This window comes from Panicum virgatum, chromosome 9N (assembly GCF_016808335.1).
Source record: "Panicum virgatum strain AP13 chromosome 9N, P.virgatum_v5, whole genome shotgun sequence".
Lineage (NCBI taxonomy): Eukaryota > Viridiplantae > Streptophyta > Magnoliopsida > Poales > Poaceae > Panicum > Panicum virgatum.
In genome coordinates, this window is record NC_053153.1 from 1235638 (window position 1) to 1262747 (window position 27110).

Genomic DNA, 27110 nt, shown 5'->3' on the forward strand with positions numbered 1-27110 from the left:
CCCAAGATTGCAACCTATACCGATAGCAAACTGCTAATATGCTTGTGCTTTGTTGTAATTTTCTCCACCTGGCCGTATTAAGCTCCACATGTTTGGTGCTGTGATTGGAGGATTTTACCCATCCACCTGACCCCAAATTCCAGCCGCTTCTTCTTGGTCTTGCCGAGTTCCTCGCCACCATCCTCTCTTGAATTCTTGATCGCTGATTGCTGAAGCTGAGGTGGACTGGCAAGGGGGTCGGTCCAGCCACACTCATACACGTGCTTCCTGTGCTTGCTACTCGAGCTCCCCCGCCGACCACTCCCCCCGCGCACGCGGTTTCCACTCGCTTCGTCCCCTGCAGAAGTGCAGATCTCCTCGCCCTCGACGCGCTCACCCTCAGGTCAACCACACCCCTCCGCCCCTCTACGCGTAACGCATTCCACACCCGCCTCGGGCCTCAGATCTCACTTCCCGTTCTTGGCTTCGTTTCGACCTCTGGCAGCGAGCATGTCTTCGTCGGAGAACCCCACGGTGACCGAGCGCGGCAGCAAGGACCGCCGCGACGAGGACGGCGACAAGAAGGAGGGCGGCGGCGGCTTCATCGACAAGGTCAAGGACTTCATCCACGACATCGGCGAGAAGATCGAGGAGGCCGTCGGCTTCGGCAAGCCCAGCGCCGACGTCTCCGGCATCCACATCCCGCACATCAGCCTCCACCGCGCCGACCTCGTCGTCGACGTGCTCATCAAGAACCCCAACCCCGTCCCCATCCCGCTCGTCGACATCGACTACCTCATCGACAGCGACGGCCGCAAGCTCGTCTCCGGCCTCATCCCCGACGCCGGCACCATCCACGCGCACGGCGAGGAGACCGTCAAGATCCCCGTCTCCCTCGTCTTCGACGACATCAAGAGCACCTACAAGGACATCCAGCCAGGGAGCATCATCCCCTACCTCGTCCGCGTCGTCCTCCTCGTCGACGTCCCCATCATCGGCCGGATCAAGATCCCGCTCCAGAAGTCCGGCGAGATCCCCGTCCCCTACAAGCCCGACGTCGACGTCGAGAAGATCAAGTTCCACCATTTCTCCTTCGAGGAGACCACCGCCACGCTGCACATCAAGCTCGAGAACAAGAACGACTTCGACCTGGGCCTCAACATGCTCGAGTACGAGATGTGGCTCGGCGACGACAGCATCGCCTCCGCCGAGCTCACGCAGAGCGCCAAGATTGAGAAGCAGGGGATCACCAGGATGCAGATTCCCTTCAGCTTCAGGCCCAAGGACTTCGGATCCGCGGTCTGGGACATGATCAGGGGCAGGGGGACAGGCTACACCTTCAAGGGCAAGATTGATGTCGACACTCCCTTTGGGAACATGAAGCTGCCCATAAACAAAGAGGGTGGAACCACCCGCATCAAGAAGGACGAGGACGACGACGACGACGACGATAACTGAGGTACCATCTGCCTGCTTCTGGTGCTGCTGGCTGCCGCTGATTGATTCGTCATCTTTGCTTCATCAGTTCAGTACTCTTTTAGACTTTCCTTACTAGAATGCCCATGGAAAAGATATAGCTTTAGCATAAGCATGCATCTTTTCAATTCAACTTGAGGTGTCTTGATAAGCTAAATTTTCTAGTATATGTTGCAGTATACGAACTTGCTATGCCGTCATTTCTGTCAATCCTGAATTCTGGTTGAAATAGTTGGAACAGGTTGACTCCATTTAATAAGTTCTGTAGTCTCCCCATGGACCTCTTATACTGAAAAGTGAAAAGTGCAGCCAGTTTTTCTCTGATTAGTTAGAGATTTTCAGGTACTTGTCTGAACTACTTGTGCTAGAACCTGTAGTATGTCTCGGTCTCGGACAGATATTCAGTACATGCTCATGTGCCCTGCAGTTTTTATACTCTGGTCAAAATGTTCGGGCTATTCAGTTTGATTCAAGTAAAGATCTGATTTTGGTGAACTTAGAATGGCGTTCTATTCTAGGAACTGAATAGTGACACAATCCAGTTCAAATAAAAATGGAACAAGTATATAGTGCAGGCATGTCTATCAGCACATGGGACGAGTTATCCCAAATCGATTAGGCGGTCGGTGATGCAATGCAACTCTGGGCTTGCAATCCTGCAATAAGTCTATTGGGTTGCTGCTGTAGCTTCGCACACACCGTTACAGCCGTTTCTTGTACGGAGCTGCACTCTTTGCAAAATCGTTCATACTGCTGACCTCTATTTCTGAACCACCCTTTGTTGCAGGACTGAAGTGCTGCTGTTACCAAACACAGATGACAGTGAAGTGGAGAGGATGCTGTAAGGGGTGCAGTCAGTCTGCCTGGCACCCTTAACGCTAGTTGAGCTCTGCATTGTCTTAGTAGCTTCTTGTGTCTGTCGATCTGCATTGTCTGAACATCCTCAGTTAGTGTGGACTCGTCTGTGCTGTGAATTCCTTCTCCAAACTTTTGTGGTTGGAACGTGAGAAATAAGTTCCCATCACCCCTGGTTCTTTGTGGGGCTCGTTGGGAGTGTTCTTCAGATCCTGAAATGTTGTGCCGCAGCGATTGTTGGTACCATATGATCCTGAAACCCATCTATGGGTCGCCATTGCTCCACCGGGCACAGAGTTGCCGCAAAACCAGCAGTACTAGCGAATTTGCATCCATTGAGGGAGGCTGTATGTATTGCCTTCCAGCAACCCCGTTCATGAACGAAGCGACATTCCGAGCAGGTGAACCAAAATGTTCAGACATAGAACCCCTGATCCGCGCCGTGCTGGACTTGCGCGAAATCATCGTCGCACTAGGCACCATGCCACGACACACTGCATGCCAGACACACAAGTGATTAGTCTGATGAGCATCCAATGAACCTCTTTTGTGTGGATCAAACATTTTCTCTCGGTGAATCGTAACTTTGTTACAAGCAAATGAACGGTTACAGATTACAGAACACGAATCAATGCGAGAGGGCTGCGACTCCTCCATGGAGTACAAGCCATGATGCCAAAACATATCTTGGCTGCGCGCCAAGGCCTGAAACAAACAGAAATGTGGAATCCTATCATCGCTTTGTCCAACTACGCCGGCCCGACATAAAGATCGTCCATCCAAGGCACTGCAGTGACAACAGCAGTTTCTTTATCTCCCCCTTTACTTCATCTGCGGACTGCGGCAAGTTCACATCCTCGATTCAGCTACAGCACTACAGCAGCAACTATGCTTCAGATCATATCATCTCTGGCTTCCAACCCCATGTCAGTCAGGACGTCAACGTTGAAATTGACCTTACAGCATTAAGCTAAGAATGTCGCAATGTAAAAAGAATTATCTGTTCATAATTCAAATGGCAGCGCTGGCTCAGGGGTGTTTTGGAATAGGGATTTCAAAAAAGTCCCAGGGACTTTTTAGTATTTAGAAGTATTAAATAAATGTTAATTATAAAACTAACTGCAGAACCCTGGGGCTAAAATGCGAGACGAATCTAATGAGGTATCTTAATCCATGATTAGCGAATGGTTACTGTAGTATCACTGTAGCAAATTATGAATTAATTAGGTTCATTAGATTCGTCTCGCGAAAAAGCACTCCGCTGTCAAAAAACATTTATAAACAGACTTTATTTAATACTATAAAATAGTAAAATTTCTTTTGATGTGATTGGGACCTTTGAAAAAAGCTGGGATCCAAACAGGGCCTCAGTCTCCCTGATAATCTGCCTCAACCCTCAAGTCTGAACCTGCAAAGTACTCCGCCATTGCTGCGGTCGCGTCGCTCACGCTACGACAATGATTTCATCCTGCAAAGTACTCCGCCACTTCGATCCTACGCTGCGATGGAACTTGGAGCAGTAGAAAGAGAGCCCACGCTCGCGGCGATAACGCACACGGTTCCCCAGACCAGAGCACGCGAGGGCTAGCTTTTCTCCAAGAAAACGGCAGCGACTTCCCCCGCATCCTTTGCCGCTGTGGTCCTAGGATCGCTCAAACTCACGCCAGAAGGAGGTTGAAGAGGATGAACAGTGGACACTCGAAAATGGCGACGAACAGCCTGTATGTTGGCTGTTTATCCAACTCAAAAGAACATGCTCAAACCGAGCACACGGGTTACATCCGGCTTTATAGCCATGTCAGCACACAACCCACGCAACCACTAACGCTAATCGCCATGCGCACGAACGCGAACTCCTCGCCGAGCCGTTGCTCTCCTCGGGAATCGGTCTCCAGCTTGACAGCGCCCCCTTGTCTCCCGAAGACTCGGCCCTCCCTGCAACTGCATCTCCTGCCGAACGAACAGCACGCGCCGCACGCCATGATGCTGGACTTCGACACGCGCCAACACGAACTCACTGGACCCCTACACGAGCACGAACTCGTGCACCAGATGACTTGCTAACCTACAGAACGACTCACACAAGCTAACAAACTAGACTTAACCTGAACGCACGCATGCATGACACGCCAGGCCATACCATGGCGTGGTTCTGAACGCACGCATGCATGACACGCCAGGCCATACCATGGCGTGGTTTATTCTAACTATATATGTCCATTTCGGGCCGGCCCGCTGGGCGGCCCGTGGCCCGGCACGGCGAGGCACGGCGAGGCACGGCCCGGCACGGCAGGCGGCGTGCCCGTGCCAACCCGGCACGGGGTCCGTGCCGTGCTTGGGCCGGCAGGTCGGCCCACAGTGACGGCCCGAGCACGGCCCGGTAAATGTGGCCGGCCCGGCATCTGTCCGGTATATATACCCACCCCTCCCCCCGTAACCCTAGCCATTCGGCCATCCCCTCCCCCGCAGGCCGCAGCAGAGCCGCCCGCAATCTCCCTCGCTCGCCTCGCCTCACCCACCATAACCTTAGCCATTCGCCGGAGAGTGGAGACGGACGCCGTCGAGCCACCATCGACGCCTTCTGATCCTCTACCCCTCTCTCTCCCTCCTCGCTCTATCCTCTTCCCTCTCCTCCTCTCTCGCTGCCTCCGTAACCCTAACCCTAACCTCGATCTGGTCAAGTTCTGTGCCAAGCTCCGCTCGTCGTTTTCCCTCGCCGCCGGTGGATCTGGTGCTCCGGCTGCGCAGGTGAGCCGTCCGCCCGTCCCTCTCTTCCGCCCGAGGTCTCGAACCCTAACCCTAAATCAGTAACCCTAACCTCTATGTTCTTCTTCTTTCTCTTGTGTTGCAGATCGTTGGCTATGGGTCTTCTTCCATAGATCCGGTGCCGCGTGGCCGTGAGGGAGCCGGATACACCGGCTGAGGAGGCGGCCATGTCCATGGAAGATGATGCCATGGACGACGACTACTATGCTGCCGCCGAGGCCGAGGCCGACGAGGCGGAGCGGGAGCTTGAGGCGCAGAACGAGGCCGAGGATGCCCGGCGCTTCATCCTGGGTAGCAGTGCAGATGCTGCCATCGAAGTGGATGGTGCCGGCGTGGGGACGGGGACGGGGACGGGCACGCGCACCGGATCCACGAGCCCGACAGGCACGGCCGCGGCGAGTGCATCTGGTACCCGCACCAGGAGGAGGGGACCATCCTCCAAAGTCTGGCTAGACTTTGAGGAGGTGATTGAGATCCGGGGAGGTAAGGAAGTTCGTGTATCTGCCATATGCCACCACTGCAAGAATACCTTGTCTGCTAAATCCTCTTCTGGTACTGGGCACTTGCGCCGTCACCTAGATCTTTGCCCTGCTAAGAAGGAAAAGGATAGACACGGTAGAACTCAGTCTATGCTTAAGTTTAATGCTGATGGTTCTTTTGTGCACTGGGAGTACTCTCCTTCTGTTGCTAGAACAGAGCTTTGCCGTTTGATTGCTAGGCTAGACTGCCTCTTTGCTTTGGTCAATCTGATGCTTTTCAGGACTACATTACCAATGCTCATAACCCTAGGTTTGTGAAGTCCTCTAGGCAAACTACTGCTAGAGACTTGATTGGCCTTTATAATAACCGTGTTGAACAACTTACTGATGTCCTGAAAAACTCTGTTTCATCTATTGCTCTTACATCTGACATTTGGTCTGGTAAAGCTAAAGAGGACTACATCTCTGTTGTTGCTCACTTTGTTAACCCTGATTGATGTTTAGAAAAGAGGTTACTTGGTCTAAAACCTATAGAAGGGGCTCATACAGGTGTTAACATTGCTGAGCGTGTTGAAATGGTTGCAAGTGACTATGGTATTACTGATAAAATCTTTGCTATTGTGCTTGACAATGCTTCATCTAACAAAATTGCTATAGATGTTCTAAAACCTGTATTCTCTGGTTACATTGGTAGTTTGATGCCTAAACCTGGTAGGATTGAAGATGATCTAGCTGCTGTATTCTTGCATCAGCGTTGTGCTTGCCATATCATCAATTTGATTGTTAAGAGTTGCCTGAAATGTTTGAAACCATATCTTGAAGATTTTAGGACTGCTATTACATTCTTGAATTCTTCCAATCAACGTATTGCTTCTTATAAACAGTATTGCTTGAGTGTTGGTGTCTGCCCTCGTAAGTTTGGAGTTGACATGGATGTGAGATGGAACTCTACTTATCTGATGCTTAAGCATTTAGTTCCTTATCAAAGTAACTTCTCTGTGTGGATTCAAACAAACCATCCTCGCAAAGAGGATGGCTCTTTTTTACTGACTCCTAATCACTGGACTATTGCAGAGAAGTTATTGTCTTTTCTTCAATTATTCTATGACTCAACTGTTGCACTATCTGGTGTTTATTACCCTACATCACCCTTAATGCTGCATCATATTTTGAAAATTGCTAGGCATCTAAATGCATATGAGAACCATGAACTGCTAAGAACTGCTGTTGTTCCTATGAAAACTAAGTTCCTCAAATACTGGAGGGAGATACCCCTCCTGTATTCATTTGCTTTTATTCTTGATCCTAGAGCTAAGATGAGGGGTTTCATAAAGTATTGCATAATTTAAGTGTTCTTAATGGTCAAGATTATGCTAGATACCCATCATCTATTCGTTGCAAGTTAACTAAGATGTTTCAAGTTTATGAGTCCAAGTTTGGTGATGCTTGCTTGAGGACTTCAACACTGCCAGCTGTTTCTGGTATGGGAACTGAGGCCTGGGATGATATATATGGTGATGAGGAAGCTTTTGCAGGTAATCCTGGTAATGGTGCAGGTACATCAGCTAGTTCAGGTCTATCTGAGCTCTCTTCTTACCTTGATAGTGACACTGAGGTTAAGTTTGGACCTGATTTCAACATTCTAAACTGGTGGCAGCGCCATAATCAGACTTATCCTATCTTATCTATATTTGCTAAGGATGTTTTGACTGTCCCAGTGTCTACTATTTCTTCAGAATCCACTTTCAGCTTAGCTAGCAGGGTCCTCGAGGAGCGGCGGCGGCGGCTAACACCAGACATGGTGGAGGTCCTCTCATGCATCAAGGACTGGGAGTTGGCGGACTTGCACAAGCAGCACACTGTAGAGAAGGAAACAAAGGACCTTGAAGCAGCCTTTGAAGCTATGTACCTGGACAATGAGGAAGAAACATCACCTGGTACCAAGCGAAAGAAGCAAGAAGGAGGCAGTGGACCTGATGCTGCTGCTAGGAAGAAAGACAAGGGCCCAGCAACTGAACCATCCAGTTCAAGAGGCAAAAGAGCTTGAACTTCAATCTATTCATGTATCTGTAACTGTAATGAACTATGACATGGACTATGAACAATGAACTATGAACTAAGGAGCTGACTGTAACACCCCGGTGTTAATTTCGATGCTAACATTGTGCTTAATCGCTAATCGTGGTTAATCATCGTCTTTAGCGCTAATCGAGTTCGCATAGTAACTTTCGACTTAGCTACGTTCGATCTTGTTTTTCTCCCTAATCCGAATTCTAAATCAACTTTTGCCCAACATCAATGTTGTAGAACTTTTCTTCCTCTGCAACTTTCATTTTGGCCAAAATTCAAGTTTCATCACGAAATTTAAAGAAAATCTTTAATTTTGTTTTGAATAGGACATTTGCAAATGCACCAAAGTTTAAATTTTATCTTTCAAACCATTGCTCAAATGAAAAAGTGCCAGAAACAAAAGTTGAAGATCTCAAAATTTTGAACAACTTTCGTATTCAAAAGTTTTTCATTTGAGTTCAAGAACAAGGGGAAAAATTAAATTTACCAACTGAAATTTGAAACTTTGAGCTATTTACAGAAATGCCATTGCTACATATCCTCCTCTGCTCGTCGCTCGACACGCCGCCGGAGCCGTCGCCGCTCTTCGACGTCCGTGTCCACGCGTCGCGCCGACGAACCTCGCCCCTCGTGCTCACACACCCGTCCTTATCCGCACGGAGCCGTGCTCGTTTCGCCCTCCCCTTTCCTTCCTCGCACTCACACCAAGCCGAGCTCGAGCTCAGTGCCCCGTCGGCGTCCACGCCGGCCATCCTCGCCGCCGTGCCTCGATTCGCTGCGCCCCAAGCCGCACAACCTCGCCCTCCACCTCCTCCGCCCCGCCCCGAGCTCGATCGCGCTGTTCCCCGGCCGGAATCGAAGCCGACCGCCGCGTCCGCCATTGCTGCTCACGCCGGAGCTCCGCCTCTCCGTCGATCTCCGTACTTCGGTCCACCTCCGCCCGATTCAAGCCGTGGTGAGCGTCTCCGTGAGCTCCTCGTCGTCCCCGACCCTTTTCCCCTCCGAACTCGGCGCCACTGTTGCCGCAGCGCTGCTGCGCCGCCGGGTTCGAGCCGCCGCCGCCGCGCTCACGCCGCGGGGCCGCCCTGCGCGAGCCTGCGCAGCGCCGCCGCGCGCCCCGAGGCTGCCTCAGCTCCCTGAGCGTCGCGCCGCCCCGTTCCGTGGCCGCCATGCGCCTCCACCGGCGGAACGCCGCGCGCCGCCGCCCTGCTCCGCGTGCGCCGCCGCTCCAGGCCCTTGCGCGCCGCCGCCGCCCCGCAGGCGCCTCCGCCCCACCCCGCGCGTGCCCCCGCTCCGCCGGGCCCTCCTGACCGCGACGCGCCCCGCCCCTCGCCGGTCTGCACCGCCGCCGGCGAGAACGCTGCGCCGCCGCCCATGCCCAGCGCCACCCCGCGCGCTTCCCGCCCCGCCGTGTGTGCGCCCTGGCCGCCCCCACCCGCGCCTCTGCTCAGCCGCGGCGGCGCTAGCCCTGCGCGTGGGCCCGCCCGCACTGCCCCGCTGGCCGGCCGGCCAACGGCCCCGCGCGCGCCAGGCGCGTCGCCGGCGTGCGGGCCGGGGCAGGCGGCAGAGCAGAGCAGGGGAGCTCCCCTCCCTCCCTTTATTTGGATGACGAGTGGGGCCCACGGCTCCAGATTTGTTTTTCTTTTTGTTGTTTTCAGCTGAAAAGTTTGATAATTTCTACAAAAATGCAGAAAAATCCTAAAAATACAAACTAAAGTTTGTTAGGTTTCTAAAATCAAAGTCTTCAGATGAAAAATATTTGTGCAGGTGAAATGTCACTTTTGCCCCTGCTTAAATTGTGTTTTGTGTTTAAACTAGTTTATTTAATATCGGTTGTTTTGTTTGTCTAAAAATCATGAAATTTATGCAGTGGCCTAATATTTGTATGTGTAATCCTCTATAAAAGTTTCAGGTGTGGGTGCTGTGCACTTTTGTGTAAGTTTAATTGTGTTTAGTTTAACTGGCTAGGGTTAAAGTAAATGCTTCCCATCGTCGATAAATGTTGGAGATTTTATGTGGCATGCTTTACCAAAATCATTGTTATTCTGATAATCCTTGTGGCTTGATCATACCTGCAGGTTAGTCTTGCTTTTAATTTGATCCTAGCTAGGCTCTTTTCTTTATAGTTGTTGTATTTAATTCTTTCATGCATGCATGTGTTTTGCAACAAAACAAATCCCTAGTTAAGTTGATCCATGTTGTTCTAGGGTGGTATTTAAATCTTTCGAAGCGAGTTTAGTAACTTTTGCTTGATAGGAAACACTTCAGGCTAAAAGACATTTGAACCAGGAACCCGTCTCAGCGCTGAACCATCTCTTTTGAACCATAGTTAGGGCTGTGTTTTATCCATGCTTTCTTGTATGTTTACTGCATTGCGTTGCATCATTTCATGAGTTTCATGCATGGCATATTTTATTCGTGTAGACGCTGAAACCGACGTCGTCTATAAGCTGATTGCCGGGCCGGTCCAGGAGCCTTTCGCAGGAAAACCGCAGCCAGGAGAAGTCGTTAATCAAGCTCCCGGAGAAACCACTAACCCTGCTGACCTGCAAGGCAAGCCCCGGTGCATAACTCTTATTTTTAATTACTCTATGTTCTATTAAAGTATTGTGCATTTACGTTCAAGGAATTGATTGGAACCATAGATGCATAATCTTGGCTACCCAGTGTCTCTACTAGTATACAGGTCGTTAGTCCTGCAATGCTTAATTAGGATTCGGTAGAAGACGAGTGATTCCTGTCACTCGCGAGATATAGGTCTTGTTACTTATGAAAAAGTTCTGGAGTGTGAATCTTGAGAAAAAGAAAGGAAAAATGGAGACCGGGCGGAGATGGATTAGTTATGGATATGGAAGTTATGGGAAGTGAGCCTCCGCCTGTGTCGATTGAGGACCGTACCATTGTTGGCACTACTGATCGAGGATTGAACAGTACTAACCGCATGCTGGGAGTAGGAGGTAGTCGAAACCGGTAAGCTCAGTACCATATGTGCCCCGGTAGGCGGACTTGATACTGTCTTCACCAGTGGAGCTAGTATTCAAACTCATGGCTGACCCTTCGTTGGTATCGGTGGGGCTAGCAGTCCCGGGTCGCAGGGCAGTTCGCCTATTCGGTGTGCATATGTGAAGGGTTGGTGTGTATAGCCCGACGGGGCATATACATGCCGTGTTGGTTAGGTCCACCTTGTAAGGTTAAATCGAATCGATTCGCCGTGACTCGCGGATATGAGAACCTTGATCTCTCTGTCACATCGTAGTAAAGAAGTGGAATGATTCTGAACTGAGAATGTTGGTTGTGGTAAGCTGAAAAGATAATGTGATCAACCATGTATGCTCTAGAGTACTAAGCAAACCTAAGTTATAGGGGTCAACTCAATTGGCGCTAAAATATTGAAAGTAAGGATTCAGTGCTAGCTGCTTTTCAGCAAAATAACTCCAGAGCCAAAAAGCCTTTCATGTCTAGTTAATGGGCTAAGTATACCCATGGTCGGGTAAGTCTTGCTGAGTATTAGAATACTCAGGCTTGTTGTTGCCATATCTTTTGAGCAGGTTGTATTCCGGAAGTCTTCGAGGAAATTAGTGTGTCCTGGAGTGGTCAGCCTCTTCCTCCAGGTTGGACGATCGAGTGGGTCCCGTCTTCTCCGTGAAGTGAAGGCAGGTGAGCCTCACATCAGTGGGCAAGATGTGAAGTTCGTCTTCTGTCGTCGACATTATCTATCGTATTGTTTTAAAGCTTGTTTTTAACTCTAAATTGCTTTCCGCTGCTTTTGAACTCTGAGATTTGAATTGTAAAACTGACTTGTAAACACTTGTTGTAGTTTAAGTTGGTGCTTCTGTTAAACTCGGTTTGTAAATGGCTTTAAACGTTTTTGTTGCCGGTAATCATCTGTGCTCGTCTTTTGGCGAGAGTTCCTGTGTAATCGATCCTGGTTAAAGCAGGCGGTCTGAGTGTACTGATTGAGTGCAGTAATCCTGGTTTGAGTTTAAGTGTTAATTATTGCACTTGATTGGTATTATTTGGACTGTTCTGTGACACTGACTGTACTCTTTTCCTTCCTAGGGTTTTCTCACGAGGTGTGGGTTTTTACCTATGAAGGTTTTTAACGAGGCAGCATTGCACTAAGGCTCCATTTACATTTTGAGAAGCACTGTTCTGTGTTCTGTGATGGTTTGAATGCCTGGATGATCTAGTTTAGTATATTGAATGATTATGCCTGGTATTTTGGAGTTTGGTCATGAATTGTTGAATGCTTGAGTTTGAACATATGAAATCTGTTTATATTGCATTATTTGGAGTTGATTGAGCTCTTGTGTGTCCTGGGCACGGGCACGGCACGGCACTGCCGGGCTGACCGTGCCCCAGGCACGGCACGACCCGTCTAAGCTTAACCATGCCGTGCCTGGGCAGGAAAGCCGGCACGGCATGAGGTCTCGCCGTGCCGTGCCTGGGCACGGTGGAACCGTGCCGTGCCCAGGCATGCCCGTGCCGGGCCGGCACGGCACGCCCAAATGGACATGTATAATTCTAACACATCCGGCCTGGGACTCCGGCGTCCGCCATGGCGGCATGGCGCTACCGCCATTCAGCTCCGGCGCGGCCGCGCCTCTGCCTGGCTGCCTGACAACATCCGATCCGCGCCGCACAAGTCCGATCCAGCGGCTAACAAGACCCAGCCCAGGGATGGACGGTATTTGAAATACCGTCCACCCCCGGTCGGTAGAGCCGCCGCGCCCCCGGGGCGTTGGTTGCCTGTCACATGACCTATTTGAACACAACGTGTTTCGCCGCCGCCGATCGCTTGGTTCCTATCGTAGCCATTTTCGGTGAGATCGGTGTCATGCCATGGTGTTGTCCGTGTCGGCTGGCACGGGAATCAAGCTCATCGCCACGGTCTACGAGTGTATGTCGATCTAGTACCGGGAATGGCCGACATCTCGTCCAGTGCCTCTGTACTTCTCGGCCACGCGCGTGACCACCAGCACCACCGCGGGCGACGGCGACGACGACGACGAGGTCCGAGCCGCCAGGGCTGTTCTCCAAGGAAGCGGCGACGAGGATCCCCTCCCTTCGCCGATGATCCCGCGGGCGTGGTCCGCCACGCTCCAGAGGTGCGGCGGACCTGGGCGTCCGGCCGCCTCCGCCATGGCGCTGGCGGGCGGCGGCATCCAGCTCCCCCGCGCGCAGCTGCCCGACAAGTGATAATGACGACCAAGTCCTCCGCCCACTCGATCTGGACCGCACGTACTTGATCCAACGGCCAAAAATGAACCCGGTCGGGATTCTGAGTATCGTCCGTCCCGGTGGACGCTGCCGAGGCTCGCCGGAGAGCCGCCGCAGCCTCGGGAGTTAGTTGCCTCCCTCTCCTCCCTCTTGGACAGTATCCCAGGTCAGAGCGCGCGAGCCGTCTCGATGGAAGCGGCGACGAGGTAACCCGTGTCCTTCCCCGACGATCCCGTGGGCGTGGTCGACCAGGTTGCAGAGGATCCCGCGCGGCTACACCTACCTGAGTCCTCCGCCCGCCCGATCTGAGCCACATGTGTTTGATCCAGCGGTCCAAAGTGAACCAGGGGTCCGTCCACCCCCGGTAGGGATTTCGAGTGCAGTCCGCCCCGTGGACGCTGCCGGGGCTCGCCGGAGAGCCGCTGCGGCTAGGTTTTCGCTGGCCGAACAGATGCCATCGTAGGCGGGTTGCCGGCGTGCCATGGCGCTCCGCTACGTTTCCATGGAGGCGGAGGAGCGAGCACAGGCCCGCGGTGGTGCCAAGGACGACGCGCCGGCGCGCATTGACGCGCCATGCCGTGAATCAACACCTCCATGACTTGCATCAGAATCTTTGTTGTTTCTACGCCTGTGTTCGATCCGAACCTACCATGGCTATATACATTGTTACTTTGAGGTGTTGAATGATTATTGAAGCACTAAATTGAGATCCTGATAGGGCGCGCATTGAGTCAGTATGGACTCGTGACTTTGCTAGCGTTCGGCAGACTGGAGTTGGAGCCTGGAGCTGGAGTGGTGTGAGAGAAAAACACTATTACCTAGCTGGTAGCTAGTGCTGGAGCGATGTGAGAGAGATACTGTAGGGCTGGAGGCTGGTGCACCAGACGAACACGGTGTTTGTGGTTTCCCATCACCCCTGGTTCTTTGTGGGGCTGGTTCTGGTTGGGAGTGTTCTTTAGATCCTGAACTGTTGTGCTGCTGTGATTGTCTGGTCTCTGAGTCCATATGATCCTGAAACGCATCTATTGGTTGCAATTGCTCGATCGGCTGGTTCCGAGCAGAGTTACCACTCCATCAGATCGATGCCGTGGAGACGAAGTCCTAAACAGTGATAAAAAAAATTCACAACAATGCAGAGTCGAAATAAAATGTACAGGCCAACAGGTCTACTGCGAACATTTCTTATTTAACCCATTTCCAAAATCTTGAGTTTATTCAACTGATGAGTTCCCTATACATCCACAAATATAGTTTTCTCATTTCCAAAATCTAGAGGTCTACAGCGAACATTTCTTCAACTGATGAGCTCCCTACCTCCACATTCCTGAAAACATCAGCAGCTAAGTTGCATTACTATACAGCTCATGGTTTTCTTTTCCACAGGGCTCTGATCAAAGCATGGTGTCACACAAAACTGGCTGCACCCCAAAGAAAACCAGGTTCCTTTAATCTTTATATGATGTTAGCAAACTCTTGATGCTCTTCTCATAACAGTCATTGTGCTCGCATCAAGTTTGCACTGTCAGCTGTCAATGGATCCAGTGTTAGTGGATGTTCACACACAAATGCACATATGTACACCTGTTCTCTTCCTCCGCTCTTGGTCAACCATCACCGTCCAACAGTTAGTGGTCACTTCTTCTGCCGCTCTTGTTCTTCAAGTTTATTCCTGAGACCTTTTAATGCATGTACTACTTTTGGATTCAGCTTGTGCTGCAAAAGTTTTCCGTGCAATGAAGTTGACCTGTCAATTTTAAGATCAAGTAGCTTGTGTCAGGACATTTCATAAGTAAATAGAATTCACAAACCAAATTTAGTGCTATTGCTTTAGTAGCTCAACAATTAGGTACATGAAGTTCTCCTTTTGATGCCCAAGTAAATTTTCTGGAAAAAAGAAGGTATACTCCGCTAGTAAAGATGTAACTTAGACCTGGTTTCCTTCAGCTCTAGATCAAGTTCCTTTTCTGATTCTTTTATCTGCAGAGCCACAAGAAAACTATTACGTTATACAATCTTTGTTTGAGAAATTCATATCCATGAAATGCAAAGTATTCAGAATTAACCTCTTTGACCAATCTTTTAGAGCTCCAGATAAGAGCACCCTACAAAATATTCAACATGAACTATATTTTTATCTTCAGGAATAAAATATGTGAATATCAGGTGAAAATGAAAATACCAACTAAAATAGTCTTGTATGCTGGAAGTATAAAATTTCAACTGCTTTCCATGATTAATGTAGATCTGGTTAATAATTTCGTCAGAAATATGAATACAGCTACCCTATTTCCCATATTCAAATCATCTTGCCTTAGCCCCTTGCAGGCTATTATCACTGGTTTTGGATTAATACAATCAGACCTCATGTTTTCCAGGAAAAGAACTAATGACATCTTTTTGGTGGTTATGTACCAAAATGTGCAATATGCTTCCATGACACTTCGATAAGAAATGTGGTTGAATATATATAATAAATAGAGTACAAGAGTAGGCACAGAAACTAGTGCATCAAAGGTCTAGTGGCCGGTGCGTGGTAGAGATAAAGCAGCTTATGTGGAAAGGAAGAGCACATACTTCTCCATGTGCTAATTGTTGCTCCAATGCATCGGATGTTACTACCCATACTTTCGGGCAACCATCTGCGACCAAAGCTTCAACCTGCATAGGTGGAAGAACCAGCAAGTAAGATTATGTTATTGTATTTACTAATGTTATGCATGAAATTTTACTGCCAAAACTAATACAATCACAAAAATGCGCCTCACAATATCTGAAAACAACATGCATTACTTCAGACTTCTTTTCTGACCCCTTTTGAAGAATGCCTAAAGATTCAAACGGTTGGGTATTACATGGCTAGGATGAAGATTTACCACAGCGACCTCCCTGCAAGCTGGAACTGGCTCAAATAATTCCGATATTTTTACTTCTAGTCATGCATGCCTCATACAATAGGGATTTCTTTGCCTTAATTTTGAACTGGTGAGTACCAGCATAATTCTAAACAAGGGTCAAGGAACTCTAGGCAATGCTTCTGATGTGCAATTCCAAAATGTACCACCTTCTCAATCCAAGAATCAGCAGATAAGTCGGCAGAATATACAACATCAACCCTGTTCGATGACAAAATTTTGTTTGTTAGGTTTTCCCTAACAGCCGCCTACGAAAACCTGATGAAAATATTGAACTTCCATTTGTTTATCTGTCAGATCTGCTTGCACACCATCAGTATCTAGTAAAAAAAAAACTAGCACCAAAAGTCAATTTACAATAGTATCTTACCCTTTATATGTTTCCTTATGTGTAGAAAGTCCCGAATTGGCAGCATCAAATACCACAACAACTTTTACCTCTGCAAGTGTCATTGTGAGAAATGATATAAAATACCAAGTGCAAATGTTTGCATGGCTATCAGGAAAACTAAATTGCTGAGCAAAATCGAGGGGAAATGGTATCACACATGATAGGTAAAAAAAAACATGATCGAATTATGCTCCACCCTTGCCTAGCTACATTCATTATAAGGGCTAACTAAATTCACTGTAAATTATAGTATACCAAGTAACAATACTGCATACCAGCTTTGTGTTTTTGCTTATGTAGCCAGCAGGACTAGGACCCTTTTTCTATCGAGAAATCATAACTGAGGTATTTTTAATTGTTATAACAGATTTAATGCGCTGGTGCAGACCTCTTACTGCACTGAAAGATACCAGCTCATCAATTAGCATTTGTCTAGCAATTTCTTGTCTCCCATTCATGAAATCCTTCTTAAGCTTTCCCCAGTAGCCACATACATTGTAGCCGTCAACAAGAATAACCGGTGAAGCAATTTCCAAACCCTCATTTGTCCTAGATTAAATGAAAGCGCAAAGTCAGCAAGTCAGAATGCTCAATTGGAATCATCACTAGAAAAAAAAAGTAGTAAAGTCTGGGATATGAAAGGAAGGACAAGCCTGACAATTGAAGGGTGGAAGAAGGGTCCTCATAGATATCTGCATCATCAGGAAGCACCTCTTTTATTACTTTCTTTTTTGCGGTATCTAGTAGCAGGTTGAGGCCCGCTTGTTTGCTTCCTTTCATACTCCTGAGAACAAAGGTTTAACTAGTTGTAACAATTAACAAGAGTTGTGCTTCAATCTGAAAAAGGATGCACTGCACGCATCTGATAATCTGGTCCATGTTGATCTGTAAATGTAATAGTCAATCTTCCGTGCTTTGGGCACTAAATAATGATGATATTTCTCAATGCATTTACAATACACTCTCCTGGTGAATTTATAGAACCCGCTACCCGCAGCAAAACACTAATTCAACACCTAGAGACAGATAGGAAATGACAATGGTGGAAGCTGGTTCTAAAACTGAATGCAGGAAAAGATTACCTTCCAAAATTTTAGAATCCTCAAGCTCTGCTTAACATTAGATGTAATTCTAGGAGGCCGTACCACCTACAAATAACACAAGAGAGAGTATGTAAGGATGCTCCCTTTCCTTTTTACTTTGTCTCACATGTTCCCAGGAAGCAGGCAGTAAAAATCAACCTACGAAGAGCCCCTGAGTCTACGCAGCAATGATTCGACTCCAAATGCCCGCCGCATTGTTCCACGCCAGATGATGGCCCCAGATCCGATGCTACGAACCTAATTTAAATTTAGGTGGAAGGGGATTGGGCTGACCTTGTTGGTGCCCGCGGGGGCGCCGCCCCTGACGCCCCTGCCCTTGCCGTTGCCCTTGGCCATCGCCACCACGGTGGCGGACGCGGAGTAGGCGGCCGAGCCCCGGCCGCTGGTCCTGCCCGCGGCGCCGAGCACGACGAGTGGTGGAGACTCGACTGAGCTGTCTGCAGTTGCCCGCCTAGCGCAGGGAGAGCGAGGCAGCCCGCAGCCAAGAGAACGGGTGGCCCGGAGGGGGGGGGGGGGGGGGGGGGCGTATTGCCAGAAACCCGCCTTCTCCATGGCAGGCGCTGCAACAAACCAAGGGATTGACTTTTTTTCCTGTGCATTAATGGTAGGTCTTGCCAATTTTCCTATGCATATTTTGGCTGACACGTGGCAAGAATTTTACATGGGAGGTCCAGATTTTTGAGAAGCTCAGCATCCAGCGCTGGTGGATCTACATATGCTTGATGGGAATGTTGCCAAATTGTGCCTTTGGTTATGGGATCTTTGGCCCTGTTTAGATCAGGGCCGTAAACCCCGTAAACGCAAAAAAATGTCACATCGAATGTTGTAAATCGCGAGACGAATCTAATGAGCCTACTTAATTCATAATTTACAACAGTGATGCTACAGTAATTATTCGCTAATTATGAATTAATTAGCATCATTAAATTCATCTCGCGATTTACAACCCATCTGTGCAAAAAAATTTGTAAATAGACTTCATTTAGTACTTCAAATTAGTAAGATTTCATCGCAAAATTTTTTTTTCTTCCATCTAAACACGGCCTTTATCATTTTGCTAGCGGTGTATTGCTATACCCACACTCAAATCTCCCCACATGTTTAGCCGAAAGGTCTTGTTGCATAACCTTCTTAGCGACAACAGTGGCCGTGAACACAAAAAGCATAAATTCTCATGCCAAATCAAGCATTTAGCTCATCTAACACATCTTGTCTGCCTTATTTGTTGGCTTTAGTCGGCAATAAAGGTTAATGATTTCCAATGTTATAACAAAATATCTAAGATATACATTCCAACTTTTGTTCTGATTAATAGTAAGATTTTTTATCTGCGCACCTCAGAAATTAAAAAAATACACATTATGAAAGCATATATGCTTTAATGTTGCACAACAAATTCAAGTGTAGAAATGTTCGTTCAAAAAAGAATCAGCCGTAGAAATGAACCAACGAGAGGTGCTGAGGTGGCACAAGCTGCAGGTACGGAGTAACCGTACCATTTCTCTCAGACGCGCTTCTCCTCGTGCCGTCTTCCCTTTCAGAGCTAAAACCACAGCTAGCTGCTGCTGGCAAGCAAGCCGCCAAAGAAAGAAGACGCAGCCCAGGCGGGAGGAGCCCGAGGAGAAAACAACAGCGAGGCAGGCGAAGCTCCCGAGGGAGCTGTAGGCAGCCAGCCAGTTGGGCGCGCGCAACCAACTACCAATTCGAGGATCAGAGGAGCAGGGGAGGACAAGGGGGAAGAAGCGCGCGGCGCGGGAGGTTCCGATCGATCGATCGATCGGCCGGCGATGTCGGGGCGGCGGCCGGCGACGTGGGAGCAGGCCGGGGACGAGTACGACTACCTGTTCAAGGTGGTGCTGATCGGGGACTCGGGCGTGGGCAAGTCCAACCTCCTCTCCCGCTTCACCCGCAACACCTTCTCCCTCGACTCCAAGTCCACCTTCGGCGTCGAGTTCGCCACCCGCACCATCCAGGTACGACGGCCCCCGCTAGCTCTTGCAGACATGATCGCCGGCCTGCCGCCGCTTCCGCCTGCCCGATTTGTCGCCCAGATTTCCTTTGCTTTGATCCAAACGGGGCTTTGACCTGTTTGCTCCTCAGTGCAGTCTTCGTTCCTGCTGTCTCTTTCTTGTTGAGTAGGTGCGTCCGTTCTTGACCTGGAACAGTTCGCCCAATTCGTGCAAAATTCGTTTGGGCGAAATCTGACCAATCTTGAGTATGAGCTGAATTGGATCGATGGAAGTGCAACGTACGGGATTCAATTTATATGAACCGGAGGCTTTTCCTCTGTTTTGATTTTGCCTCTGATCATTTGAAATTATCTCTTGATCAAACAGAGGCTCAGTGCCATTTGAAGTTCGGTAGCATGCAAAATTCGAACCACGGAAAATCTGACACTGAAAGGAAACATACATTTTTCAGTACAAGATTGTACTTTCTGAACTTTCTGAAGCTGTAGTGACAGTGCCATCATAATTGAGTCAATTCAGTAGCTGTTGTTTTTCTAATTGATATATCCTTTGGCGAACAATTTCATCAGGTGGAAGGGAAGACGATCAAGGCGCAGATCTGGGACACGGCCGTGCAGGAGCGCTACCGGGCGATCACGAGCGCCTACTACTGCGGCGCCGTGGGCGCGCTCCTGGTCTACGACGTGACCAAGGCCGCCACCTTCGACAACGTCAAGGCGGTGGCTCCAGGAGCTCCGCGACCACGCCGACGCCAACACGGCCGTCATGCTCATCGGCAACAAGACCGACCTCGCCCACCTCCGCGCCGTCGCTCAGGACGGCGCGGCCGCGTTCGCGGAGCGGGAAGGCCTCTCGTTCGTCGAGACCTCGGCGCTGGACGCCACCAACGTCGACGAGGCGTTCGAGACGGTGCTCACGGAGATCTACCGGAGCGTCAGCAAGAAGGCGCTCGCGTCCGACGAGGCCGCGTCGAGCGCTGGCTCCGTCGGGGAAGGGCAGTCGATTCAGGTGTCGGCCACCGACTCCGGCGGTCTCACCACCAGATGCTGCGCTTTCTAGCCATCCCTCATGGCTTGTTTTTTTTTTGATAAGATCCCTCATGGCTTGTTATTAGTGATCATCAACATTTCGTCTATTCGTATAGTTGCTAAAAAAATTGATGTTACGCGAAGAAAGTGAGAAATTGGGGTCAGAAGGGAAAAAAAATCTCGTTGTGTACTGTGCATATGTATGAGTTCCATATCTACGACTACTTAGCTTATGCTCGGGGCCGTCAGGGGAACCTGAGAAGCCCTGTGCTATGGATAAATTTACACCTTAGTGTCTTATATTGATGTTTTTGAGATGGCCACATAAGCAATAAAGAAATAAAATGGTGTTTGAAACTACCTCTACAAGGTATAATTTCATAGTGTGATTTTATAGGTTTCAAATAGCATTTAATTTTATGACTCAACAAAGATCGGTATCTGTGTGCGCATGTAAAAAATCGATGAGCTAATAGAAGAAATACAAATAGAATATTTGATCGCATTATGGAAGAATATGTGATGAAAAAAATAGCGCATGTATGATTTTATATTAATAAATTAATATTAAAGTATTATACATATTAGAGATGATATATGTATTTTTTGTAATTTATAAGAAAACATGAATATATTGCATGAAAGAATTGTAGTTCGTGAGACAATTAGTGGAGAATGATGTTGACACATCTTGTATAAAGAGAGAAATAGAGAGTGGATGCATCTATATAGGATTAGATTTTCGAAAATTTGGTGGAGAATGACAACTTTCCATTTTCGAAAATTTGGTGGAGAATGACAACTTTCCGTTTTCTATCTTGAAAAAGTTTGAGGGTTCTCCGATCCTTTAAAGACTATTTAGATTTTACCTTCAGTGTAATCGAGACCAAACCGTGCTTAATAATCAGAACTGGCACGTTACTATGCAGAAGCAGAACGGATAGAAGAGCCGTCGTCAGGTGACACATCACAACTTCACAAGTACCAAGGAGGGGCCACGGCTAGCACGTCCGCAGGCCTGCCGGAAGCGGCCAAGGCGCGCCTCCTGGCCGACGTGCGCTATGGCGGCACGCCCTCGCAGCTGCCCTCCATGCACGCCCGCACCCGTCTCTGTCCTCTTCCACCCCCTGTCCTTATCCCCTCACCTGGCCGCCGAGCTCCACAAACACAAGTCGCCCTCCCCTCGTCGGCGGGAGCTTCTTCTTCCTCTGCCTCGGCTCATCTTGTGTGATGCCCCTAATCCAAGAACTGCCCAGGCAGAAAAATTTCTGAAAGAAACACACGGATCAGATTGCTTTCGCCGTGTGTGCGTGCGTGTGTATAGACAGGGGGAAAGAGGTCGATCGACGATCAAGACCCGAGCGCAAGACAGGGCAGATTTGTTGAGTAGCGATCGAGGGAGCGAGGAAGGACAGAGATGGAGCAGGTGCTGAACGCGGTGATGGACCTGGTGGTGCCGCCGGCGAGCATGGTGATGCTGGCGTTCGCGTGGCCGACGCTGTCCTTCCTGCGCGGCGTCGAGTGGGCGCTCAAGACCCTCACCAAGGAGGACATGCTCGGCAAGGTGGTCGTCATCACCGGCGCCTCCTCCGCCATCGGCGAGGTACAGAGACATGCTCAGCATCCCTTTGGATTGCAATTCAACAACCAATTAGCTGACGCCTGCCGCATGCAGCAAATCGCGTACGAGTACGCGAGGCGGAACGCGAACCTGGTGCTGGTGGCGCGGCGGGAGCAGCGGCTGTTCGGGATACGCGACAACGCGCGGCTGCTGGGTGCGGGGCAGGTCCTCGTCATCGCCGCCGACGTCGTCAAGGAGGACGACTGCCGGAGGCTCGTCAGCGACACCGTCGGCTACTTCGGCCAGCGTGAGTCCTAGTAGTAGCTGGCTGGTATCAGATCAGTGAATTCCCCATCTCCCGTGCAGAACTGAATTCGAGCCGTCAAGCAGAGTCTGTTTATTTCTTCTTCTGACAAGATCAGAACACACCTGGCTGCTGGCAGTGAACCATCTGGTGAACACCGTGAGCTTGGAGCACGATTTCAACTTCGAGGAGGCCGCGGACACCACGGCTTTCCCTCACCTCATGGTATGAATTGTTCTTCTTTTATTTGTGGATGAGTGATCTTGATCGACTCTGAAAATTATGTCTGCAACCAACTATATATTACATGAACTTTGATCTCGTGCATGAGCAGGACATCAACTTCTGGGGAAACGTTTACCCGACCTACGCCGCCCTCCCCTACCTGCGTCGGAGCCAAGGTCGCGTCGTCGTGAACGCGTCCGTCGAGAGCTGGCTGCCCATGCCCAGGATGAGCCTCTACTCGGTGAGGCCTTTTTCTTTTCTTTGCCATTTTATTTGGAATCCACTCTGAACAACAAGTAAGTGATCTGATGCGTGGCAGGCGGCGAAAGCCGCGGTGGTTGACTTCTACGAGACGCTCCGGTACGAGGTGAAGGACGACGTGGGCGTGACGGTGGCGACGCACGGGTGGGTCGGCGGCGACGCCGGCGGCGGCAGGTTCACGCTGGAGGAAGGCGCGGCGGAGATGCAGTGGAAGGAGGAGCGGGAGGCGACGCTGTCGGGAGGGCAGGTGGAGGCCTACGCGCGGGCGCTGGTGGCCGGCGCCTGCCGCGGCGACGCCTACGTCAAGCGCCCCAGCTGGTACGACGTCTTCCTCGTCTTCCGCGTCTTCGCGCCCGACGTCCTCGCCTGGACCTTCCGCCTCCTGCTGTCCACGGCCGCCCAGAGCACGGCTCCCACCACGGCGGCCGCCCGTCGCCCGCCGCCCGCCGCGCTGCCGGCCCCGCCGGTCCGGCCGCTGCTCGAGTACCCGGCGGCGGCTCGGAGGACGGCCGCCGCCCAGATGCAGAAGCTGGAATAATGAGACTGCGGTGCACCGTGCACGAGCACATGTTTGCGAACGATGCTTTGATCTCTCAACTCTTCTGGGAGTAAAAACTGGTCCTCCATTGCATTCGCAGGTTTATGTACCAAATATGAACTGATTTCGTTTGGTCTCTCGAATAAATCGCCGGGTTTGTACGGCAAACTTGCATGTTTGTGTGACTAACAACTGTGTAAAATTTTGGGAAAGACCACACATCGAACAGTGGTCGTGCCGGAGTGGTTATCGGGCATGACTAGAAATCATGTGGGCTTTGCCCGCGCAGGTTCGAATCCTGCCGACCACGCCTCATTTTTTTTAGCCCCTCCTGCTGACCACCATTTAGGAACTTTCATGTTCTGTTTTCTTTTGGGGGCGCTGCTAATCAAAGATTCATCCCTTCCCCCCATACTTCCTCAGGTTTTTCTTAATAAAACAGTTTGCACCTAGGGGTTCAAGCTGTTTTCCTAACACCAGCTCAACATGGTGGAGCACAAACAAATCAAGCGAGGGGCATCCCTCGATGCGTACCACTCGAAACATTTGATCACCATAATATGCCTACCACTCAAAAAAACAGTCTGTGTGTCAACAAATTATTCACCATAATGTTCACACAAATTATTCATCTTCCTCAGCATAATGTCTGACTGACTTTGATCAAGGGCCCGAAGCATAACAAGATTCCGGCACATTTCCCAGGTTAGCTCCCCAGTATGCATCCACAACGTGCAAAGTTTGCGTGTTCCATGCTTGCGCGACTTTCGAACCTTAAGGCTCAACACCAACTACAGAACGTTGGGAATCAACTAGCATAGTTGTACAGCATGATGAGTTTCAGAATTTTTGCAGCCTTTGTTACTCCATCTTCATCTCCTCCTTCCCTAGAAGTGATTAGGTATCAACTAGCATTGTTGTACAGCATGATGACTTTCAGAATTTTCCCAGCTTTGTTACTCCATTTTCATCGCCACAGATGGCCATGGTGCCAGTTACCTGTTTGCTGTGAAACCAAAAGAATAGCTGGTCTGCTGGGTCATTGTTAAAAGAAGGTAACAGCGTGTTGGCAACTTGCCAAATGACATATACGTATTATCCGGCAGTAAACATCCCAGGGTAATACTTTGAATCAGTAGCTGCATATATCTCGAACAAAATAATGCATTTTCAGACAAAGGCGAAGAGCGCTTGTCACACCATGAACATGAATAGCCAACCAAATTGAACAAATGGCATGGATGATAGTTTGGATTGTTATATTGTCAAATGCCAGATATTCATGGCCATACCAGTCACTAAATCACAAGCGCTGATTCAGTGCTCTACACCCATCTTTGTAATAGATTTACAACACAATTGTTTCGAAGAGAATCCACTTATGTGGCAGCAAGCTGCAGCATGGCTTCTGACACTTGAAATGCCTCCAGCGTTATCCATCCATCCAGATTATTCAAGGTGCTGTGTACCTGAGTTCATGTTAGAAAAACAAGTTGCGTTGAATCTTTGCTGTCATGTTCGACTCTCAGGCACTGATGCCAAATCAAAATTCTCTTCCAGCACGGTCAACACTTCAGTAAGTGAAGACACCTTAAAGTCAGGTTTAACTTCCTCAGGCAAAGAATCATGTGGGCCATATCGCCCTGTTTCATCAAGCAAGCAAGTAAAAGCTCCTGCCCTCTTTCCACAAACAACCTGCAAAGTATGGTAAGTTTCGAGGTGAAACGCAAGGCCGTGATTTAGTTCTCCAGCAGTCTAGCTCTAACTTCATCAGGTTATAGTTTACCAAGAAAGCAATACAGAACTTCTGGAACTAGTAAAATTAGTGCGCATTTATGAATATGACCAGTTTATGGTGGTTCCTGGCTATGATGCAAAGATAACTTCAAGCACAAAGTCAGGTTAATACTTTAAAAGACATATGTTATGATGCAATTGTATTTAGGCTTAAAGGCAACAAACTTGGTTTCTGACTATTGCATCATGCTAACTGAAGGGAAGAGAAGGTGCTATTATATAGCAATCCTTTAAATGCTAGAGTTCATAATGGGATGTTCAATTCATCCTTGAGACTGTCACCAACCATGATCAATTCATGTGGTGGAATGTTCCAAGTGGAGCAAATGTGCAGCAATGGAGCTGGATCTGGCTTGTAGGGGCGAAATTCTCTGCTCAGTGCAGGAGCAAATGTCATCTGCAGAGACCCCAATACAGACAGTTATTGAATATGGTCATAATCTGGAAAAAGAAGTACCACATTATTATCATATTTACTTGACAGGTATGAGTACCATGGATAACCAAATGAGCATGACAAACAGGTAATCATCATAAGGGTAATGCAGCAACTTACACCAAATCTTTGGTGAAATAAATCAACCGCATCCTTCACATTACGGGTGATCAAACCTCTTCTGCAAAAAGTTGAGGTCCGAAATTAAAATCTGCATATACATCTCTAACACAACAAAGGATTCACAGATAAACACTAATAATGACCCAACACATATGGTACGCAGCAGATAAGAAATTCAATGGCATCCATCAACAAACACCATCTCCGATAGCCAAGGGACGGTTTTGGGTCACACTTGTCACTCTTCTTAGGCGATGCTCGATAACTCTCTCACAAAGCTTCATCGTATGGCTCATCAGCTTAATCCCACGGTAGTTAGTACAACTTTGAACATCGCCCTTGTTTTTTAAGATATGTACTAATATACTTCTCCTCCATTCTTCCGGCATCTTGTTTGACCGAAAAATGAGATTAAAAAGCTTAGTTAACCATACTATTGCTCTATCTCCTAGGCATCTCCACACCTCAATGGGGATACCATCAGGGCCCATCGCTTTACCTCCCTTCATCCTCTTCAAAGCCTCCCCGATCTCTACCTCCTGAATTCTCCTCACAAAACATCTGTTGGTATCGTCAAAAGAGTCATCTAACTCAAGGGTAGAGCCCTCACTCTCCCCATTAAACAACTTGTCGAAGTACTCTCTCCATCTATCCATGATCTCCTCATCCTTCACTAGCAGTCGATCTGTCCCATCCTTAATGCATTTGATTTGATTGATGTCACTTGTTTTCCGCTCGCGGATCCTAGCCATCCTATAAATGTCCTTCTCCCCTTCTTTCGTGCCTAGCCGCTGATACAGGTCATCATACGCCTTACCCTTTGCTACACTCACAGCTCGCTTTGCAACCCTCTTCGCTAATTTATAGCCCTCGATGTTGGCTGCACTCTTGTCAAGGTGGAGGCGCTTGAAACACTCCTTCATCTCCTTAATAGCCCTTTGCACCTCGTCATTCCACCACTAGGTGTCTTTCCCCTCCTGTTTGCCTCCCCTACTCACGCCAAACACCTCTGAGGCCACCTTCCGAACACATGTTGCTATCTTTAGCCACATGTCATCTGCGTCTTCTCCTTCTTCCCAAGGCCCCTCACCTAGCATCCTTTCCTTAAACGCTTGTGCCGCTTCCCCTCTAAGATTCCACCACTTTGTTCTTGCAATCTTGGCACGTTTGTCCCGGTGGACACGTACCCGAAGACGAAAGTCCGCCACCACAAGCTTGTGTTGAGGGACAACACACTCCCCAGGTATCACCTTACAATCTAAGCAATCACGTCTATCCTTCCTCCTAGCAAGGATAAAGTCGATCTGGCTCGAGTGTTGTCCACTACGAAACGTCACAAGATGGGATTCCCTCTTCTTAAATACGGTATTCGCTATCAACAAGTCGTAGGCTAACGCGAAGTTCAACACATCCTCCCCCTGTTGACTCCTGCTACCATACCCAAAACCCTCGTGCACTCGCTCGAACCCTACATTAGTCGCGCCCACATGGCCATTGAGATCTCCTCCTATGAAGAGTCTCTCGCTGGTAGGCACGGTACTAACCATGCTATCTAGATCTTCCCAGAACTGCATTTTGGTGCTCTCACTAAGGCCTACCTGAGGGGCATAGGCACT

At 49.1% G+C, this 27110-nt stretch overlaps 2 protein-coding genes, 1 non-coding gene and 2 pseudogenes across 3 annotated transcripts; 4 read left to right on the top strand and 1 right to left on the bottom strand.

Annotated features, from left to right (window-relative positions):
* Positions 1 to 187: 187 nt before the first annotated feature.
* LOC120687487 lies at positions 188 to 2528 on the top strand. Its single transcript, XM_039969496.1, has 3 exons — positions 188 to 382; positions 485 to 1438; positions 2243 to 2528. The coding sequence occupies exon 2, from the start codon at positions 490 to 492 to the stop codon at positions 1435 to 1437; it is 948 nt and encodes a 315-aa protein (XP_039825430.1). The 5' UTR covers positions 188 to 382; positions 485 to 489; the 3' UTR covers position 1438; positions 2243 to 2528.
* Positions 2529 to 13996: 11468 nt separating this feature from the next.
* LOC120693218 lies at positions 13997 to 17803 on the bottom strand (annotated as a pseudogene).
* A 977-nt stretch (positions 17804 to 18780) lies between these two features.
* LOC120692943 lies at positions 18781 to 20461 on the top strand (annotated as a pseudogene).
* An 837-nt stretch (positions 20462 to 21298) lies between these two features.
* On the top strand, positions 21299 to 23312 carry LOC120692942 (11-beta-hydroxysteroid dehydrogenase-like 5). Its single transcript, XM_039976330.1, has 5 exons — positions 21299 to 21852; positions 21925 to 22117; positions 22254 to 22339; positions 22449 to 22580; positions 22659 to 23312. The coding sequence occupies exons 1-5, from the start codon at positions 21667 to 21669 to the stop codon at positions 23136 to 23138; spliced, it is 1077 nt and encodes a 358-aa protein (XP_039832264.1). The 5' UTR covers positions 21299 to 21666; the 3' UTR covers positions 23139 to 23312.
* A 54-nt stretch (positions 23313 to 23366) lies between these two features.
* On the top strand, positions 23367 to 23448 carry TRNAS-AGA. The gene has a single exon. It is a non-coding gene; the product is annotated as a tRNA-Ser (tRNA).
* The last annotated feature ends 3662 nt before the right edge of the window (positions 23449 to 27110 follow it).